The sequence below is a fragment of the Lotus japonicus genome, chromosome 1 (assembly GCF_012489685.1).
Source record: "Lotus japonicus ecotype B-129 chromosome 1, LjGifu_v1.2".
Lineage (NCBI taxonomy): Eukaryota > Viridiplantae > Streptophyta > Magnoliopsida > Fabales > Fabaceae > Lotus > Lotus japonicus.
In genome coordinates, this window is record NC_080041.1 from 106,226,071 (window position 1) to 106,248,233 (window position 22,163).

General features: G+C 39.9%; 2 protein-coding genes across 2 annotated transcripts; both read left to right on the top strand.

The window, feature by feature from the left end:
* The first annotated feature begins 364 nt into the window (after positions 1 to 364).
* Positions 365 to 16,784, top strand: LOC130728812 (ABC transporter B family member 6). Its single transcript, XM_057580384.1, has 11 exons — positions 365 to 1,088; positions 3,059 to 3,113; positions 3,228 to 3,403; positions 3,522 to 3,722; positions 5,425 to 5,684; positions 5,760 to 6,070; positions 6,170 to 6,390; positions 6,513 to 6,853; positions 7,115 to 7,902; positions 7,989 to 8,230; positions 14,955 to 16,784. The coding sequence occupies exons 1-11, from the start codon at positions 711 to 713 to the stop codon at positions 16,182 to 16,184; spliced, it is 4,203 nt and encodes a 1,400-aa protein (XP_057436367.1). The 5' UTR covers positions 365 to 710; the 3' UTR covers positions 16,185 to 16,784.
* A 2,495-nt stretch (positions 16,785 to 19,279) lies between these two features.
* On the top strand, positions 19,280 to 21,586 carry LOC130728817 (aquaporin TIP1-3). The gene is made up of 3 exons (XM_057580390.1): positions 19,280 to 19,753; positions 20,102 to 20,352; positions 20,980 to 21,586. Exons 1-3 carry the CDS (start codon positions 19,621 to 19,623, stop codon positions 21,352 to 21,354), a joined length of 759 nt encoding a protein of 252 aa, XP_057436373.1. The 5' UTR covers positions 19,280 to 19,620; the 3' UTR covers positions 21,355 to 21,586.
* The last annotated feature ends 577 nt before the right edge of the window (positions 21,587 to 22,163 follow it).

The following is a 22,163-nucleotide window of genomic DNA, read 5'->3' on the forward strand; positions in this document are numbered from 1 at the left end:
AGAAAATAGGTAACTTTTGAGGGTGTTTGACACATGAGTAGGCCTAGGGTATTTAACACCATCAAGCATGAACATAATTGGTGACCACTCTAACAATTGGTTCACTTAGGTTTAAAAATATGAAAAATCAAAATCCTACACCTGTCAGCTCCAACGACTCTCAGCCAGCAAGGACCCCATAGTAATTTCACACCAATCATCATCATCACTTTGACGATGACATTTACCAAACCACCCTCCCCCCGCTTTTTTCCAGCTTTTGCATGCAATGCATATCATTGTTGTCATTTCACAGCTCACACTCACTGTATCTCTGTCCTTTAAAAAGCATAAAATTATCCAAAATAAATATTAAAAAATAAAAATAGCATCCTTTAAATAATAAAATCAGAAACAAAAAAATAAAAAAATACCCTTTAAGCATGTAGTACACGCCGGCGTTTGACCGTTAAACCTAACCACCAAGAAGAAATCCCAAACCCGAAACGAAGAAGAAGAAGAAACAGTTAGAACAACAACAAGAAGGTTCACGAATTCCGCGTGCTGCTCCTATCTCCATCGTTTCCGCCCTGAGTAACCGCATACGGAAGCGGCAACGGCGGTGCCGGCGCATGCCAGGACGACGTCGTTCGCCGGAGCAAACAAACTAAATTCTATATACCTGAGAACGCGTCACCAATTTCACTAGATCTACAGATTTTCATTCAGAGATGATGTCTAGGGGATTGTTCGGGTGGTCCCCGCCGCATGTGCAACCACTCACGCCGGTTTCGGAGGTTTCCGAGCCGCCGGAGTCTCCTTCGCCGTACCTTGATCCCGGCGCGGAGACCTCCGCGTCGCAGCAGGTGGAGGTTGAGGAGGAGATGGAGGAGCCGGAGGAGATCGAGCCTCCTCCTGCTGCGGTTCCGTTCTCGCAGCTCTTTGCCTGTGCTGATAAGTTTGATTGGTTCCTCATCGCTGTTGGTTCTGTTGCTGCTGCCGCTCACGGCACCGCGCTGGTGGTTTACTTGCATTACTTTGCTAAGATCATCCATGTGCTCCGGGTGGATCATGCCTCGTCGCAGGAGCGGTTTGACAGGTTCACCGAGGTTAGATTCTGATTCAATTATATGCGCAAAATAAAACCCTAGTTTTAGCTTATGATATAGATATATACATGGATGTTTTTGTTCTCCTTTGAGATGTAATTGAAGCTTGAGTTGGAAAATTATTTGTCGAAATCTTGTGTTAGGTTTCGTTGTTATGGGAGCATAGGATGTGCATGAAGGTTTCTGTTTCTGATAGTTTGGCTCGCTTGGCTAGCAAGTTGTTGAGGAAGCTATAAACTTAGGGTTCAAAGCTTTGTTTATCAAAATGTTCTTCTATGGTGTTGTTCTTGTTGGTTGTCTTCTAGGCAATGTGTACTGTTCTATTAGTTTTTTTCTGTTCCATGTCTGAAGTGATTTGGTTAGCATGCGGGAGCTTCGGGGGTTAGAAACATTTTGTATCCAGATTCCTTAAATCGTCGAATCTGCTTCTTGGCGTGATTGATTGGGCAATGAGGAGTTCTGAAATTTGTTTGGTTCAGCTGATTTTTTGTCGTGGCCTCGTGGCTTGTCTTCTTTTGAAATCTGATCAGATTCACGGTCTATTGCCTGCTCCTTATTTTCATAATTGCACCTCTTGCATTGAATAGGCACAATGTCAGTTTAGGTAATTGCACAATTACTTTTCCTTGGAACTTCTCACTCTTGTATAGTCTTTAGGCATTTATGAGGGGAGATCGTTTAATATTTTAGAGATAATTTTTGGCCTATCCTTGTGTATAATGAATGAAATCATCTTGGATGGCCCTGGCCGTAAGGGTTAGTTATATAAAGTTTCATGACTTATAGTAGTTTTTTCAGCTCGATGAGTTGATACAGGAACTAGTCCAACGTCAGTTGATTGAGTCATGGAAGTGGTATCTCCTCTGTATAGCTTAGAATGCATTTCAAATTTTCGAGTCTCAACCATTCAAGGATGACAGAATTGTTAGGTTTTAATCAGTTAGTATTTTCTAGGGTGAATCGGTGGTTCGAAAAATATTGGAGTGTGATGGGGTGTACGTTAAATTATGTGCAATTGTCAAGTAATAGGAAGGCATTTTATAATGAGTTTATTAGTTGTTTGGTTGCTGTGAACAATAACCACAGGCAGAGGGCTTTGGGTTTGATATGTTTTGGGGAAAATTCAGAAAACTAATGATTTGGGGTTTCAAATTTTGATTGGATTGTATTTATCTCGCTGTCTTCTGAGAAAATAAATTTGAAGAGAGTACAACATTGAAAGAAGAAAGATAGTAATTGCACAACTTGGATGCAATTTGCTGCCATAATTCGTAAAACTGATCATCCTGCTAAAAAAGGAAAAAATGTTGCAAATTTCTGAATAGGTCTTTTCTACCTATCACTTATCCTCCAAGGCTAAGGAGTAAAGTTCTAATCCTTTAAGTATTAGAAGTCCTACTATTACTAGGGAAGATATCAAAATAAGATCGGATTTCAGCTGAATAACATAGACTCAATTTTAAATTAAACCCTGAAAAAATATCGCTAAATACCATTAAATAGAAAATATTCAACTTGAAGTTTCATTCCCTGATAGGGTGATTAGAATTGTCTGCATGTAATATATCTTATGAGTGATTGCCTGATTCTTTCTTTTTGAATTTTGTAAGGGATGGGAGAGTAAAAAACAAGTAGGGAAGTTACGGAAGACGATAAATGTATTGAATTGACGGTGTAGATTATACTGATCCTACTCCTGTAGTTGTATGTGTTTGATTTTATTTTATCTACTATTTCCACCTTTGAAACAGAAGAGCATAAAATGCTTGAATTCATTGGAACACTCTTTACCTCTAACTCTTTCACAAGTTTGTCTATCTTATTCTTGGTTGGTCTAATTTTGGTATACCTTTTGTTATTTTAAATTTTGAAATGAGGAAATTTTGGAAGATAAATGATCTTCAGTTTTCTGCAAAGCATTCACTGTGATTCAGTGTACTTATGCTAACTTACCCTTTTTTCTTCTGCAGCTTGCATTGACCATTGTTTATATTGCAGTCGGAGTTTTTGCTGCTGGTTGGATTGGTAAAATTAAATCTTCATCAAAACTAATCATGGGAAAATGTGTTTTATTAGATATTGAATTTATATCTGCTGCATTACTAATGGGGTTTTTATTTTTTTATTCCCGGTAATTAGAGGTTTCATGTTGGATTTTGACTGGAGAGCGGCAGACTGCTGTCATCAGGTCCAACTATGTTCAAGTATTGCTAAATCAAGATATGAGTTTTTTTGATACTTATGGGAATAACGGGGACATTGTGAGTCAAGTATTGAGTGATGTGCTGCTTATCCAGTCTGCCCTTAGTGAAAAAGTATGTCTTGTTCTAATCATGTTATAAATTTGTTCCTTTGGAAATGTTAACTTCTTCACAGATCATATCTCCAGACATATGTCTCGTATATCATGTTTATTTGCCCTTTATGATGCAGGTTGGAAATTATATTCATAATATGGCTACATTCTTCAGTGGTCTTGTCATCGGCTTTGTCAATTGTTGGCAGATTGCTTTGATAACATTAGCTACAGGTCCTTTTATTGTTGCTGCCGGAGGAATATCAAATATATTCCTCCATAGGCTCGCCGAGAATATCCAAGATGCATATGCTGAAGCAGCTAGCATTGCTGAACAGGTTGTTTATCCTTTGAATTTTAATCCTGTTATACATTGAACCAAATACTTTCTCCCTTTCTTTTATTGTGTTTATGCATGGGTCAGTCATATAGATGAATTTAAGGTGCCATTGCAGTACTCTTCTGCATTGAAGTTCAAATGAGACCACCTTATCTGTTTTAAAATAACTGCTTCTTTATAATTAATAATTAATGATTTTTAAAGCTGACTTGTGGAATGGTCCCATGTTGATTTGCTTTCAATTTCTTAGATGGTGTTGTGGATTTATTTTTTATTTGTTTCTACTGGTGCCTTCTGTATTTATGTCATATTGAGTCTTCATTTTGGGTGCTAACATTGAAATTTTCCTAACCTATCCATAATGAAATCATGACAAGGTGTTCTCAGGGCGAACCATGTTTATATTTTACTAATAGAGTTCGACAGGAATGCATGATATATTGATATCCTTAATCTTTTAAGGTGTTTTTGTTGAAGACTTCCTAAACTATCTACCTGAAAATGAAAAGATAAGCAACAAGTATTTGGATTGGAGAATAAAAATCGTGCTTTGTCTTGTATGTATCCATCTTTTAAAATTGCAAAGGGGCCGCAATTTTTTTCTCAGTTAAAATCTTACTACAAGATTGCTTTAGGCTTATACTCCCTCCGGTCCTATTTATAAGCATGAAAGAGAAGAAAAATCTTGGTCCTTTTTATAAGAACCAAATGAAAGTTTGAGCTATATTAATTAATTTTTTCCAATGATGCCCTTATTAATTCTAACTTGTAAAATGTGTCTCATTAATTATTCTCTCTCTTTTCCACTTTCCAACACTAATAACAAAGGGTAATTTTGGAAGTTCATTTTAATTTAAGACAAATTTAATGCATTTTATCTAGTTTAACTACATTTCTTAAACTATGTGAATTTTTTTTTTTGTTGCTTATAAATAGGACCGGAGGGAGTAGCTATCTTTTAAAATGGAAATGGAGCCACAATTTTGTCTGAGTTAAAACCTTACTAGTTTTTCTTTCTTGAGTAGGTATGTTGTTGGAATTTTAAGGTTGAAATACTGATTCGAATTCATACTCCTTTGCTAGAAAATCCTTTGGTAGTAGTCCTGATTAATTTCAAGCTTATATCTTTAACCATAAGAGTCCTAGTGGTGCTTCAGATTTTCTGACTATGATAAAAGCGTCTCACTTTTGGTAACTTAATGGAATCTCCCTCTTCTTTTAATCTTGCTGCAGAGACTGGACAAATTTTATATATATGTAGATGAGTGTGCACACACACAGACATAGGGTGTAGCTAGTGAGTGTCTTCTTTTCATGAGTGAGAGGAGTATATTCTGACCAATGGCAATACAAGATGGTCGAGATTAAAATTTATTTAATGGTCACATGGCTACTTAAATAAGTCACATGACTTATATGGTTTAATTTTGACTATTCATGATTAGATTTGATGATCAAGTTTACTCCTCTCATTCTCACATAAAGAATACACTCTTAACTGATACGTTCAATATATATACATATATACGATTGCTCTAATTGCTATATTATTAGTTAGATGATAAATGCTTTAGTTTTATCTTAAACTTTTTCTTTAATATTTTGAATTTGACAAAGTGGAAAGAATGGTGAAATTCTTGTTATCTTGTGAAGTATTTAGTGCCATGGATGCTGAGGGTAAATCATTTCTTATGATGCAGGCAGTTTCCTATATAAGGACATTGTATGCATTTACAAATGAAACGTTGGCCAAGTACTCGTATGCAACTTCACTACAAGCTACTCTTAGATATGGTATATTAATAAGTCTTGTTCAAGGGCTTGGTCTTGGATTTACATATGGGCTTGCAATATGTTCTTGTGCTTTACAACTCTGGGTTGGAAGATTCTTGATTATTCATGGAAAAGCGCATGGTGGTGAAATTATTACAGCTCTGTTTGCTGTAATTCTAAGTGGCCTGTGAGCATCTTTCTCAACTTATATATTTTCATCATATGTTTGTCATTTTACTTATAAATTGTTTCTTTGATTCAGGGGGTTGAATCAAGCAGCCACAAATTTTTACTCATTTGATCAAGGGCGAATAGCTGCTTATAGGCTATTTGAGATGATAAGCCGGTCATCCTCATCTGTTAATCATGATGGCACTGTCCCTGATACTGTGCAAGGAAATATTGAGTTTCGGAATGTTTATTTCAGTTATCTTTCTCGTCCTGAAATCCCTATCTTGAGTGGATTTTATCTCACTGTACCTTCTAAGAAAACTGTAGCACTTGTTGGCAGAAATGGCTCTGGAAAAAGTAGCATCATTCCTCTCATGGAGCGTTTTTATGATCCTACATTAGGTGATATTTCTACTTCAATACTGTTAAGTTTCACAATGCATTCCCAGCACTATTTTGGTAATTTGCAGATTTAAATTGTTTTGCTAATCATTGATTCAGGAGAAGTTCTTTTAGATGGTGAAAACATCAAGAATTTGAAACTGGAGTGGCTGAGGAGCCAAATAGGACTAGTTACTCAGGAGCCTGCTTTGCTCAGTTTGAGTATAAGAGACAACATTGCTTATGGGAGGGATGTCTCCATGGATCAAATTGAAGAGGCTGCTAAAATAGCTCATGCACATACATTTATTAGCTCATTACAGAAAGGTTATGACACACAGGTGAAGCTTGGTTGCATCATCATATACCTATATGGATTGTATTTTGGGAGGCTATATTTTCAATTGTTTCCATTTGAGTGGAGATCACATTTTTATTTCCAAAACTGGTGCTCCTGTCTCAGGTTGGCAGAGCTGGTCTATCTTTGACTGAAGAGCAGAAAATAAAGCTCTCGATTGCAAGAGCTGTGCTTCTAAATCCTTCAGTTCTTCTACTTGATGAGGTTACTGGTGGACTTGATTTTGAGGCTGAGAGGGCTGTTCAGGAGGCTTTGGATCTGCTCATGTTAGGACGCTCAACAATTATAATTGCTCGAAGGCTTAGTCTCATAAGGAACGCTGATTATATTGCAGTTATGGAGGAAGGTCAACTTGTTGAAATGGGTACTCATGATGAATTGTTGACCTTGGGTGGTCTATATGCAGAGCTTCTTCGATGCGAAGAAGCAGCAAAACTTCCCAAGAGGTACTAGAACAAACCATGCTTTTTCTTTTGCTATGTATTCTTGTTTGTGTCTGTCTACCCAGAATATAGCATGGTTCTTTCAAAAAAAAAAAAGTATTGCCATGGTGAAAGTGGCAATAATTTAAGAAAATTATTTCTTAGGTTAATAAACTAACTATATTTGTATTCTCTAGTGCATTCCCACTGAACTACATCATTTTAAATTTTTATTTTAATAATGTGCAAGAATTTCCCACTCCTTATTTTTTTACGATCACCCAGGATGCCTATTCGAAACTACAAGGAGACTGCAGCATTCCAAATTGAGATGGATTCTTCAGCAAGCCATAGCTTCAATGAACCATCATCCCCTAAAATGATGAAGTCACCCTCTCTTCAAAGAGTTTCTAATGTGTCACGGCCTCCAGGTGGCATCTTTAACTCGCAAGAATCACCCAAAGTTCCAAGCCCACCACCTGAGAAGATGCTGGAAAATGGTCAGGCATTGGATGCAGCTGATAAGGAGCCATCAATAAGAAGGCAGGATAGTTTTGAAATGAGACTGCCGGAGTTACCCAAGATTGATGTACATTCTGTACATCGGCAAAAATCAAATGGTTCTAACCCAGAATCTCCTGTTTCGCCTCTTTTAACATCTGATCCTAAAAATGAACGCTCCCATTCACAGACTTTCAGTAGACCACATAGTCATTCTGATGATGCTTCAGTTACAACGAGAGAGAAAAAGGATGCACAGCATCGGAAGCCACCATCACTTAAAAAGCTGATTGAGCTTAGTTATGCTGAGTGGCTTTATGCTGTGTTAGGAAGCATAGGTGCTGCTATCTTTGGTTCTTTCAATCCCCTTCTTGCTTATGTTATTGGACTTGTGGTGACAGCTTACTATGAAATTGATAATCAGCATCACTTAGAACGGGAGGTAGACAGGTGGTGCTTGATCATTGCCTGCATGGGCGTTGTAACAGTTATTGCCAACTTTTTGCAGCATTTCTACTTTGGTATTATGGGAGAAAAAATGACAGAAAGAGTTAGGAGAATGATGTTCTCAGGTGCATAACAACTCCTCTTGCAGTATTTTCTTTAAAAAAGATGTGGTATTTTGAACATCAATTAATCTGTTTCTATAATATGACAGCCATGCTCCGAAATGAAGCAGGATGGTTTGATGATGAGGAAAACAGTGCTGACAATTTATCCATGCGATTGGCTAATGATGCTACCTTTGTACGAGCTGCTTTTAGCAACCGGCTTTCCATATTTATACAGGACAGTGCTGCAGTTATTGTTGGTCTTCTCATTGGTGCTTTGCTGCACTGGCGGTTAGCACTTGTAGCTTTTGCAACCCTTCCAGTTCTCTGTGTTTCTGCAGTTGCTCAGGTTTGCACCAGCTCCTCTGTTTTTCCAATATAACTATTTTTCCTTGTCATGAATGAATAATTCAAAAAGATTAAGTTGTTGGATGATAACATATTTAATTTTTCTGGCTTGAAGTGTGAACAATGCATATCTTGTGTTGAAATTGAACTTGTTATTTAGAAGAATGGGACAACAAGAATTTAACTGTAGACCGCGTGGTCATAGAGATGGATACTGTTGTACTATCAACTATGACATGGACCAATTATCTCAAAAACTAAAGTTGGTGGATCAAAATGAAAACAGATGAATAGTTTTTTTTTTATATCTAACATACTTGGTTGGGTTGAGCTTTGATTTCTTGGATGCCATGTCAATGCTGTTCGTGGAAATGAATGCCTCTAGCACAATCCTGTGATTTTGAAATTTTCTAATTTATAAAAATTCCAGGTTATGAATGGAACATGGACGCTAATCCAAATTGTGTGATTTAACACCATTGATATCATGCTAATGGTGTTTTATGTTCATCATAATCACAAACCAAGTAGGATGGATAATATTCAAGTGACAAATCTGTTTAGATGTAGAATTGGTATCTCCTTTACAGCAGGGTTGTTGTGGGAGGCAAAATAAATTCAAAACCATAAACTTACTGATACTTGGAAAAAGAAAGGAAAGAAAGGGAAAAGGGCCATTTTCATTTGAGTCTTTTTTTGGGGTTGAGACTTGAGATTCATTTGTGTTTCTCTGAAATCAAGGCTAAATGGTAATGAGGTGAGCTTGGAAACTCAACGAGTATTCTGTTGTGATTAATATTGATTTTGAATTTGATGTGGCGTTGTCTTTGAATTTGGGTTAGGCCTAACTCTACTCCAAAAGCTAGCTTGGAGGTGAGGGTTGTTCTATTTTTTAAAAGGACTTAATTGGCCTTATCTCTGGTCAATGTGGGGCTTCTCAACACCTTGCATTAACTCTAATACATGATGTTTCGGTTAGCTAATTAATAGCTTCTAATGAGCTTAATTTGTCAAGTGTCTATGGCTAATTTTATTCTTCCTAAAAATTTGACTTTTGTCCTTAGAAAGTTTATATGGCTGTAATATTTATCTCTTCACAGCATTACTGTTAACATGTTTGAATGCTTGTTCAACATCTTTTGTTGGGTTCACTGATGGAAACCAAAGTCACAGTAAAGAGAAACAGTAAGCAAAATGAGGAAAAAGGATTTAATATTGATTGAATCAGAACAAATACAATAGCAGAAGCTAAAGTCCCAGAGTAAACACTCCTATAGAGAAGAAACCTCTCTATCCAGATATTTTCTTAACAATACTCTTCATACCCCTTCCCTTTGCTAACAATGAACCTATAAAGGGAATCTCTACACCTCACACATTCCTCCCCCTCCGCATTTCACGTAACTAACTCTCCAACCTCACTCTCTCACCTCCAGCTCATATTCCTGAAGCTTCTTTCCCTTTCTTATTTTTCCTAACATAAACCCTCCACACTTTGGGCCTGCTCTCTTGTGTTTTGGCCCACTCTCTACCAACGGTCCTATCACTCCCACCATCTTGAGGAACAACCTTGTCCTCAAGGTTGAAAGCGGGAAACTGATTTGAAAGAGTAAACTCATCTTCCCATGTAGCTTCTTCAGCAGGTTTTCCTTGCCACTGAATCAAGTACTGAGTGATTGTCCCCCCCTGCTGCTGTACAGTGCGAACAGCCAAAATTGAGCTGGGTTCAATGGTAATAGGAGTCTCTCCGGCCAAACCTTCTGGCAGATCTTTCTCAGCTTGATATTCCCCAATTGCCCGTTTCAAAAGAGAGACATGGAAGACAGGGTGGACTCGCGAATTTGCAGGCAAACGGAGTTTGTATGCGACAGCACCAATGCGTGCAACGACCTCGAAAGGACCAAAATAACAAGGAGCTAGCTTAGGATTAATCCTTTGAGCCACAGACTGTTGTTTGTTGGGTCGTAACGCAAAGGAAATTTCCTTGCGTTTCTTATCAGCCTGGGATTTCATCTTGCCCTGAGCGCGCAAAAGATGGGCTTTCAGTTGGCGCAAAGCCTCATCACGATCCTGCAATTCACGGGCTACAGCCTCCACCTTAGTTTCTCCAATTGTGAAACGTAACAGAGTGGGTGGCGCTCTGCCATACACTACTTCAAAAGGGGTGACCCCGGTTGAGACATGGTACGTTGTATTGTACCAATATTCTGCCCAAGGCAGCCATTGAAGCCATGTCCGGGGTTGATCCGCGATAAAACATCTCAAGTAAGTTTCCAGACAACGATTGATGACCTCCGTTTGGCCATCCGTCTCAGGATGGTAGGCGGTGCTCATAGCCAAACGTGTGCCCTGTAGCTTGAATAATTCAGTCCAGAAAGTACTCACGAACACAGGATCACGGTCACTCACAATAGACACGAGAACACCATGAAGCCGCACTATCTCCTTAGCAAAAGTTTCTGCTATTCCTTTTGCTGTGTAGGGACGTTTGACTGGAAGGAAATGGGCATACTTAGATAAACGATCAACAACGACGAAAATTGTATCCGTACCTCTTATCTTAGGCAAACCCGTGATAAAGTCCATAGAAAGCTCTTCCCAGATTCTGTCCGGAATGGGTAGAGGCTGGAGTAAACCCCCTGGAGAAGTGGCCACATATTTCTGACGTTGACACACATCACACCCCTTCACAAACTGCTGTACTGAGTTCTTCATGCCAATCCAGTAGACATTAGCTGCCAGTCGACGATAGGTACGGTAGAAACCGGAGTGGCCCCCTTGTGGAGTGGTGTGGAATTCTTGGAGCAACTTGGGAATCCACTTAGAATTTGCAGAAATTACCAGTCGATTAGAGTAGTACAGCACCCCTTGAGAATAATTAAAACCGGGCTTGCTCATTGGGTCCTCTTTCAAAGCAGAGATGATGGAAGCTAATTTAGCGTCTTGATGCGCTTCTTGGACAATTTGTTCACCTTCTAACCAGCTTGGATAAGAGATTATAGAACTGAACTCTCCTTCTTCAAACATGCGGGACAAAGCGTCAGCTCCTTTGTTTGTTGGGCCAGGTTTATAAACTATATCAAACTGATATCCCAACAGCTTAGCGGCCCAGTTTTGCTGATCTACAGTGGTAATACGCTGGTGGAGCAATTTTCGAAGGCTCTTCTGGTCAGTACGTACGGTGAATTGCCTACCCAGCAAGTAGGGACGCCAATGCTGGATTGCCAACACAATGGCCATAAGCTCTTTCTCGTATGCCGACTTGGTCAAATTACGCTCACTGAGGGCTTTGCTAAAGTATGCTATTGGCCTTCCATTCTGCAGTAAAATCGCTCCAATCCCATTCCCTGAAGCATCGCTCTCAATCACGAACGGTTGAGAGAAATCGGGTAGAGCCAACACGGGATCAGTGGTCATACAGGTTTTTAACATATCAAATGCTTCCTGTGCCCTCGCATTCCACTTGAAACCTTCCTTCTTGGTTAGGTCTGTTAACGGCCGAGCAATCTTCCCATAATTCTGGACAAATTTACGGTAGTAACCCGTTAGTCCCAAAAATCCTCTTACTCCCTTCACATTCTTGGGAGTAGGCCAATTGATGACACTTTGTATTTTGCTCGGATCCATGGAAACCCCCTGAAATGAGACTACATGCCCCAAATACTCAACTGACTGTTGTGCAAATGAGCATTTCTTTCGGTTTGCTACCAACCCCTGTTTTCTCAGTCTGTCAAACACCATTGTGAGCTGCTGTAAGTGTGTTTCCCAGTCAGAACTGTACACTAATATGTCGTCGAAGAACACTAGTACATTCCGACGCAACAAGTCACGAAAAACCTCATTCATCAATGCTTGAAAGGTTGAAGGCGCGTTCATTAACCCAAAAGGCATTACCAAGTACTCGTAATGGCCTTCGTGGGTACGAAACGCAGTCTTGGGCACGTCTTCTTCTCTTACCAGAACTTGGTGGTACCCGGATTTCAAGTCCAATTTGGAGAAAAACCGAGCCCCATATAACTCATCAAGAAGCTCATCGATCACCGGAATGGGAAACTTATCAGGGATAGTGGCTTTGTTTAATTCACGGTAGTCCACGCACATTCTCCAGGACCCATCTTTTTTTTTAACCAAGATTACTGGACTCGAAAAAGCACTCTGGCTATGTCTTATGATTCCCTGCTGTAACAGCTCTTGCACCTGCTTCTCAATTTCATCTTTGTGATGATGGGAAGAACGGTATGGTCTCACGTTGACTGGACCATGCCCTGCTAATAAATTGATTTGATGCTCTCGCTGCCTCTTGGGTGGAAGCCCTCTTGGAGCCGTGAAAACGTCCACAAATTTCTCCAATAGGGAGGTTAATTGTTGGCTCTGCTTCTCAGTCAATTGCTCTACATTCCTGTTTTGTGATTTGGAAATTTGGGACTCCAAGACACTAGACAGAAAATACCCTTCAGGAGTTCTGATATCCTGGTGCAGAAAGCTTTGCAATGCCCCTTGATCATCTCGAGAGCCTCCCTGTCCCTGAAAATGGAACCAACGCCCTTCCTGTTGGAAGCGTACAGTCTGCTTTCCCCAATTAATGAGCATATCTCCCAGAGTTACCAACCATGCTATTCCCAGTACCAGGTCGATTCCATCAAGGTCGAAGAGTATGGCTTCCACTATGGTTTTGTAATTAGCAATTTCCAAACTAACCTGCTCACACTTACCACTTGCAGTAGTCTTACTTCCATCTCCTAGAAGGATGCGCATCGTCGGAGTAGCTTGGGTTGCCCATCCCATAGTCTCGACCACACGCTTGGATATGAAATTGTGTGTGGCTCCGCTGTCCACGAGGATCAAAATCGGGACTCCCAGAATTGAGCCCTGCAGTTTCATTGTTTGTCCCTGTATGGGCTCGGAGCTCAGCCGCATGATGCTGCACGCGCAGTCGACTGCAGCATCGTCTTCATCCTCCGTTTCAGCTGATAGCTCCCCTGCTTCCCCAACGTCATCCCCTTCTTCCAGCAGCATGATTCGGATTTGTTTGTCTGGGCATTGATGGAGAGGGTGGTACTTTCCCCCACACTTAAAACAAAGACCCTTCTGCCGGCGATCCAACAGCTCTTGGTATGGTAGGTGGCGAACACCCTTGTCGCGCGGTTGGGGTCGAGGGTTCCCCTTCTCCTCTCTGCGATCTCCCTTATCGTTCTTCACCATGATCCAACCCGGAGGTGAATCCCGACCCGGTGGACCTGTCCCACTTGAAACTTGGTGGGCTGCTCGGGTAAAAGAACCCGGCCCATAACCCGATCGCATCCCTCCTCCTTTTGACCCGACTGATGAGCGAACCGGCCCATGGAACTCCGTCTCTATTGCTTTGGCCAAGGGAATCAATCTGGATCGAGGGAGAGAAGTCAGGGCTCGCATGCTTCTGACCCGTGCGCGAATGTCTTCACGGAGGCCATGGATGAAGTATCCGAAATACTGTTCATCTGGGAGATTCGGTGCTTGTGATAGCAACCGCTCGAATTCCTGAACATACTCGTCAATGGTACCTCTCTGTTGAAGATCGGAAAGTTGCTCAAAGACATCTCCTCGATTAGCCGTTCCATAGCGTTCAAGCAGTTCATTGGTGAGTTTTTCCCAAGTTAAACCTGGGTCCAAGTGCAGCAAGGAGTTGAAGTAATGGATTGTGGATCCCTCCATACACAGGTGAGCCAGATTTACCTTGACCTCTGGACTCGTTCCCATGACATGGAAGTATACCTCAGCTCGAGCAATCCATCCTGCAGGGTCCTCTCCATTGAACAAAGGAAGCTCGACTTTCTTAGCCGATTTCCTAAATTCATCCAAGAGTCCTCCATCAAGCTTAGTCCAACCAGATACATAAGAAGGTCCTCCGTTCTCCTTCTCCGATCTAACAGGGTTGGGGTTATCGCGGATACTCCCAGAGTCTTCCTTCTCTGGCGTTGGTTTGCCCACATTCTGGGCCAGGAGTTCAAGCAACTGCGCTTGATTGTTGTCAGCTTTCTCCTGCATCAGGACAAGGGTAGTACGAAGATGAGCTACTTCGTCTTCAAGCGCTGCAACCTTTGCATCCATTTTCTTTGCTGTTTTCTGCGGTGGCATCAATCAGATTTCCAGCACTGGTATCAGTCTCGTGATTATCCGGTAGGTCGGACCAATTTGATGGAAACCAAAGTCACAGTAAAGAGAAACAGTAAGCAAAATGAGGAAAAAGGATTTAATATTGATTGAATCAGAACAAATACAATAGCAGAAGCTAAAGTCCCAGAGTAAACACTCCTATAGAGAAGAAACCTCTCTATCCAGATATTTTCTTAACAATACTCTTCATACCCCTTCCCTTTGCTAACAATGAACCTATAAAGGGAATCTCTACACCTCACACATTCCTCCCCCTCCGCATTTCACGTAACTAACTCTCCAACCTCACTCTCTCACCTCCAGCTCATATTCCTGAAGCTTCTTTCCCTTTCTTATTTTTCCTAACATAAACCCTCCACACTTTGGGCCTGCTCTCTTGTGTTTTGGCCCACTCTCTACCAACGGTCCTATCATTCACTGTCAGTTTTTGTGGAAATCTTAGGGTCTATTTGGTTTAAGAAAATGTTTTTTGATTTCATTTTTAATTAGACAAATGTTATCTTCTTTTCACTTTTTTCCCCCTGTTTTCAATAAAAAATGCATATTAAATTCAACCTGCTTAAATATTGCAGAAATTGTGGCTTGCTGGATTTTCAAGGGGCATCCAGGAAATGCACAGAAAGGCATCTTTGGTTCTTGAGGATGCAGTTAGAAACATATACACTGTAGTTGCATTTTGTGCTGGCAATAAGGTAATGGAGCTCTATAGGCTGCAGTTAAAGACAATATTTAAGCAGAGCTTTCTTCATGGGTTGGCAATTGGTTTTGCATTTGGCTTTTCACAATTTCTACTTTTTGCTTGTAATGCCCTTCTGCTTTGGTACACTGCAATATGTGTAAAAAATGGTTATGTAGATCCATCTACAGCGCTCAAGGAGTACATGGTTTTCTCATTTGCAACATTTGCACTTGTGGAGCCTTTTGGATTGGCTCCTTACATACTTAAACGAAGAAAGTCTCTCATATCAGTGTTTGATATTATAGACCGTGTACCTAAAATTGATCCTGATGATACCTCAGCATTGAAGCCGCCCAATGTATATGGAAGCATTGAGTTAAAAAATGTTGATTTTTGTTACCCATCTCGTCCAGAAGTGTTGGTATTGAGCAATTTTAGTCTCAAAGTCAATGGGGGCCAAACAGTTGCTATTGTGGGAGTTTCAGGGTCAGGAAAGAGCACTATCATATCTTTGCTTGAGAGATTTTATGATCCCGTAGCCGGCCAAGTTTTTCTGGATGGGAGAGATTTAAAGCTCTATAACTTGAGATGGTTGAGGAGCCACCTTGGTCTGATCCAGCAGGAACCTATTATCTTCTCAACAACCATAAGGGAAAACATTATATATGCAAGGCACAATGCCAGTGAAGCTGAGATGAAAGAGGCTGCAAGAATAGCAAATGCTCATCATTTCATCAGCAGTTTGCCTCATGGTTATGACACTCATGTCGGGATGAGAGGTGTTGACTTAACCCCAGGACAGAAACAGAGAATTGCAATTGCAAGGGTAGTGCTGAAAAACGCGCCTATCTTGTTGTTGGATGAAGCAAGTTCATCAATTGAATCTGAGTCAAGCAGAGTGATACAAGAGGCTCTAGACACGCTAATAATGGGAAACAAGACCACTATTTTAATAGCGCATAGGGCTGCGATGATGAGGCATGTGGACAATATTGTAGTGCTTAATGGAGGCCGGATAGTGGAGGAAGGGTCTCATGATTCATTGGTGGCAAAGAATGGTCTGTATGTCCAATTGATGCAACCTCATTTTGGTAAGGGTTTGCGGCAGCATCGGCTTGTTTAGCATGGTGGTTGCTAAACACTGATATGAGTAATTGCTACTAATGTTGGTTCATGAGTTGAATCACTGGTGACTCCTGCACCTGAAGGTTTTTACCAAGAATTCCAGGGGAGGGGGGAGGTTATGGGTGGCGGCAATGGTAATGATGGGGCCTGGAGCAGCACTCGGAATTCGTAGGCATAGGAAGAGACACTGTAGGATGAATAGATATGTAGGGTTTAAATATAGGATTTTGGAGTTTGGTTGGTTTGCATATTTGGGCTGGATTCTTTTGGAGGCAAGCAGCTTTGACTGAGGGTGTTTTCTATCCATGCTATTGATTTTGTTTCTCAAGAGAGGGTGGAATCAACACTAGTTCTGCTGAGGTGACTCTCTGGACCTGTTTTCACTCTACCTAACCCACGCGTGAATGATAATCTTCCATAACTGTAATTTTGTTTTTTCAACTTGTGATAATTGTAGAGAATTCAGATCCAAGAGTTGTAACTACTGTATATATATAGCAATAGTTTAGAAGGCATTCCTTTTGCTGCTTGAATCCTGGGTGTTATTCCCCATATTAATGGATGCACATTTTCAAGTGTATTTTGCTAAGAATCTGAACTAACAGCCTCAGTCTTCTCTACCTTTTAGATTTTCTGTCACGTTTCCTTACCGATCTAGCATGTATTTTTTATAGAAGTTGTATTTAACATCAACGGAAGTGCAATTTTCACCTTCCATATAACAAATTGTTGCTTCCATAATTGCAAAACCTTAAATCAAACATAATTTCAGTGCTTATTTGTAATTGTGACCATTCGTCCAATGAAATGCACTTGTTGGATTGAGCGATTGTGCTTTTACATTCACCCAACACAAATTTAAAGATTGCTTAACATATGAACATGTATGGCCTCACATTGTTCACAACGTTTCCTAAGTCTAGCAGTCGGAGCAAAACATGAATGCATACAATTTTTCGTTTCGGCAAAACATTATATATGTGTGTGACCCAATTATTTTCCTAAATATTCAAGGGTAAGATAACTCATTAATTACAGAAAATCAGGAATTCAGAATTCTAATGAGGGGTATTAGCATTTAGACATCTTGATTGAGGTTGCTATCATGGGTTTACATCTATTACTATTACTATGAATGCTAATCTATTTATAATATATAAAGGTTAAATTACAGAATCACCTTCTCAATTTTTTTAACTCTTATGTCAGTGGTCACATAATCAATTTTAGCATTTTCATTCTTTGGTTAAGTGCCTTTCCAATTTTCTTTTCAATAACTCTAAGTTACCCTTTTACATTTATATATCGTTTTTAACCTTTTAAATCTATCCTTTTAAATTGGTAAATATTTTAAGGAAGTAATAGTAACATTCTATTTATTTTATTTTTGAATTGTAAAAAAAAATACAATAGTTCAGAAAATAATTTAGGCTTAATTCCAGTTTGGGCCCCTGATGTTTCACAAATGAGCGGTCTGCATCCCCTGTGTTTAAAATGTGCGGTCAAACTCCCTCATGTTTCTAAAACGGTCGATTAAAGCCCTTCCGTCCATCTCCGTCAGTTGACCAAACGGAAATGCTGACGTGTCACTTATTTAATTCATAAAATATAGGCTACTAATTGGTGACGGAAATAATCCGTCACAAAATCCTTCACCCAATACCTCTCACTCTCTTTTCTCCTCTCCCTAACAACACCATCTTCTTCATTTACCTTCTGCCTAACGCTATTCTTCTTCCTTGTCGTCGTCTTCCATCCCACCACCACCACCACCAATCCCATCACCACCAAAATCCTAACCTGCAAACTGAACCACACCCAACAACCACACACTCACCCCACCCGCAGAGAACCTCTTCCTCTTTTTTCCCCCAACAACCCCACCCCCAGCAAACTGAGCCGCGACCACCCATAAACCCAACCCCACCCCAGTAAACACCACAACCCAGAGATGAAGGAGGAAAAGGTGTGACAGAAATAGATCGGAGTCATAGCTGCTGAACGAGATCCAGCCCATGGTGTATGGTGGGTGGGTGAGGGCTTCTGGGTTTTTGGGGGGTTGGTGGGTCTCTTTCTCCTATTCTTATTCTTGTTCTGATTTTTCTAGATTTCAGGGTGTATGATTTTGTGGGTTGGCTGTTGTATTTGGGGGTTTGAAGATGGAGCTTTGGTTGGGGGCGATGGTGAGGGTGGGTTGCAATGGATTTTTGAGGGGTTGGTTTTTGGGATTTGGTGGTTGGGGGCGATGGTGGTGGTGGGCTCGATGGGATTTTGATCGGTGGGGGTGGGTTTCGATGGAGTGAGTTTTGGGGATGGGGTGGGGTGAGTTCTGGGTTCTGGGTGGGGATGGGTTGCTGATGGGTTGCATTTTGAAGATGATGATGAATAATTGAATAATTTTTGCCTCCTCAAATCCCTCTTCTCATCTGAATTTGGGTTGAAAAGCTTAAAGCTTTCAACTTTTTTTCTCATTAAACAAGGGTCAGATCTGGTGGTTGGGGGTGATGCTTCTGAAATCTGGGTTTTGAAAGATGTTGAAGATGAAAAAGAGAAGGACACAGAACATGGCACACAAAGCTGCTGGGGAGGAGCCTTTGCCTGAGGAAGATCCTTCAAACCCCATTTTCAAGCCACTACCTGAGCCATCACGGTTGGAGAATTTCCTCATAACAAACCAAATTTCTAACTACTGCAACCAATTTCCGTTTGGTCAACAGACGGAAGCTAACGGAAGGGCTTCGTTAGCACAGTTTTGTAACAAAGGGGAGCTTGACCGCAACTTTTATACACGGGGGGTGCGGATCGCCCATTCTTGAAACATCAGGGGCCCAAACTGGAATTAAGCCAATAATTTATTATTGGCTTTCATAAATAATTTATAATCAAAATAACGTATAAGTTTTTTTTTTCAGCATTGATTTTATTTATGTAATCAATTTTACAAGGATTTCCAAACGTGTTAGGAGTCTCATGGCGGATTCAAACATTCTTTATAGTCTATATTTCCATGGTGTCACCATTGTTATATTATGAAACTCAAATCAATAACTACACTAAAGAAATGCTAGGCTAGCCTGCACTTTCGCTTGTTATGAAAATGTTGCATAACCTTGTGTATGATTCATTGATTCCTTATTAGATCTCCAATTTCAGCTATAGCTACATCACATCACAGCCACATAAACATGTCAATTCAAAACCATGACCAAATCACCTATACAACAAGTGTCTTCACTCCACAGTCCTTATAGGCTGCATGCTTGCATCATTCTACACACTCTCACTGACCGTTTCCTTGGCCGTTAATTCTGGTATTTTATAAAGACCAAACGAAGCTCTCACAGTTTTCCCTCACTTTTAAATTTTAACCGAAGTATAGACATAGAAACAGAATATCAAGAAGCACATTGGTTCTGATTCCTGAAGTTATAATAATGCCAATCTATAGAATTGCAATTGGGTCTCCTGGTGAGGCTGGCCAGCCTGATGCAATTAGAGCAGCATTTGCAGAATTCTTCTCCATGCTTATCTTTGTTTTTGCTGGCCAAGGCTCTGGCATGGCTTACAGTGAGCACTTTTTTTGCAAACTTTTCCTTTCATTCAAAAAAATGTGTTTCAAAATCCCATCTCTCTCTAACATTTAGGGCGTGTTTGGATAAACAATGTTTTAAGCGCTTATGTAAATAAGTACTTATCACATATTCACATGAATGCTTATTCATTGAAATTATTTGAAAAACTTATTCAGTAAACTCAAAAGAGCTTATAAGCAGGTATAAGCGGTTTTGCAAAAGTTAATATAAGAAGACTATCAAGATAAACTCATAGCATAACTGAATCAACTAATTTTTCCTCAGAATTAATTCCGGCATCCCGGAGGCTATCGAAATGACTACTTATTGGTTATTTTGGCAGGCAAAATTACCAACAATGGACCTGCAACACCTGCTGGTCTCATAGCTGCATCACTTTCTCATGCATTTGGGCTTTTTGTGGCTGTTTCTGTTGGGGCAAACATTTCTGGTGGCCATGTGAACCCTGCAGTCACATTTGGGGCTTTCATGGGAGGAAACATAACCCTGTTGAGAAGTATTTTGTATTGGATTGCTCAGTTGCTTGGTTCAGTTGTTGCTTGCATCCTCCTCAAGTCTGCAACTGGTGGAATGGTAACCATTAAGCTTCAGCTTTAAACACTTCTACTCATAGTTGATCCTATTATAGCATCTTTGCATCAGCTTATATTTTTTAGAATCAATTCCAGCACCCAGATGCTACTCAGTGTCAGCTTAGTTCCACGTTTGGGAGCCTTAGATGCAATTCTCATTGACAATCAACTTAGTGCATGTTTGGATACATAGAGGAAAACTAGAGAGTCAAGATCACGATGGAATAATGGATAGAAACAACTTCCCTAAGCTTTTGTGATTGTTCACCGTGATTTTGACTTCATAGTAGATTTCCAGCATGCTTCCAAACATGTACTTAGAGAATTGATTTTATTCTCAAAATCAATGTTGCGAGAACCTAGAGAAATTAGCTTTTGCGGTTCACATCATCAATTGTGGAATTCCATAATTAGATTTCCCAATAGAAATTAATTTCCCAAAAACATATCCAAAACCACTTCACATTCAACTCGAACTTACTTTTGCCTTAATCAATTTTACTAAAATCAATTTTATCAAAAATCAATAATAACAATGCTTATCCAAACACGCACTCACTAAAGCTTCGCTCCAGATGGATTTTTAAAGATTGACTAAAATTTTGTTTTTCCAATTTGTACATTGCAGGAAACATCAGCTTTTGCTCTATCCTCTGGGGTGTCTGTGTGGAATGCACTAGTTTTTGAAATTGTGATGACATTTGGGTTGGTATACACAGTTTATGCCACAGCAGTGGATCCAAAGAAAGGGAATGTGGGCATTGTTGCTCCAATTGCCATTGGTTTTCTTGTGGGAGCCAATATCTTAGTTGGTGGTGCTTTTGATGGTGCATCAATGAACCCAGCTGTGTCCTTTGGGCCTGCTGTTGTTAGCTGGACCTGGACTCATCACTGGGTCTATTGGGCTGGCCCATTCATGGGAGCAGCACTTGCGGCCATTATTTATGATAATATCTTCATTGGTGATGATGGTCATGAACCCCTCACAAACAGTGATTTCTAGATTTTATTTTATTTTGTTTTAATTTATTGTATGGAGGAGTGAATAAATTGTTGAAGATTTCAACTCCTTTTGAGATGGTTAGGAACTATAACAAATTTTGAGTGCTTTATAATTTTGTTGTAGAATTTAAGATTTCCCATTCTTTGATGTAATAGAGATGAACTAGGAAATTTCTGGCTGTATTCTTACTTGTTAAATCACTGAACTTGTCATTTCCTGGAATTAATTATGAACTGATACAAGGTTTGAAAAAATTCATTGTAGTTGAAAGGGAGAAACTAAAGGGCCAGCTTTGTCATTATTGCAGGTGGACTCATTGAGTGAGCCATATAAGACTTTGAAGAAATTTTAACACACCAACATGGTAATGGACAGATATACATTGATGAAGAGTCATCCATTTTCCAATCTAACTATCGGTGAGCATCAACTAAGATTAACCAAACAACCAACAAACAACTTTCAAATTAATGAACCATGTAAAGTGCAATGTATACATACGAATAGGGGTTGCATCTTGCAAAGCGGGCCAACCCTCCCTGTTCACTGTCAAACCACCTAAAAGAACAAACTTATCCTATTTTATACTCTCTCAATTTCTATATAACTGACACTTGAGCATCTACCTCCATCATACTCACTAAAATATCTACACATCGTTTTTTCAATTTCCCATAATGCCACATCATCTACCCTATATTACTAACTTTTTACTTCAACACAACAACTTTTAAAAGTTTTTATAGTGGATCCCACCATCAACATCACATTTGTATATTTTATTATTTATCTCTATTTTAATTAATTGT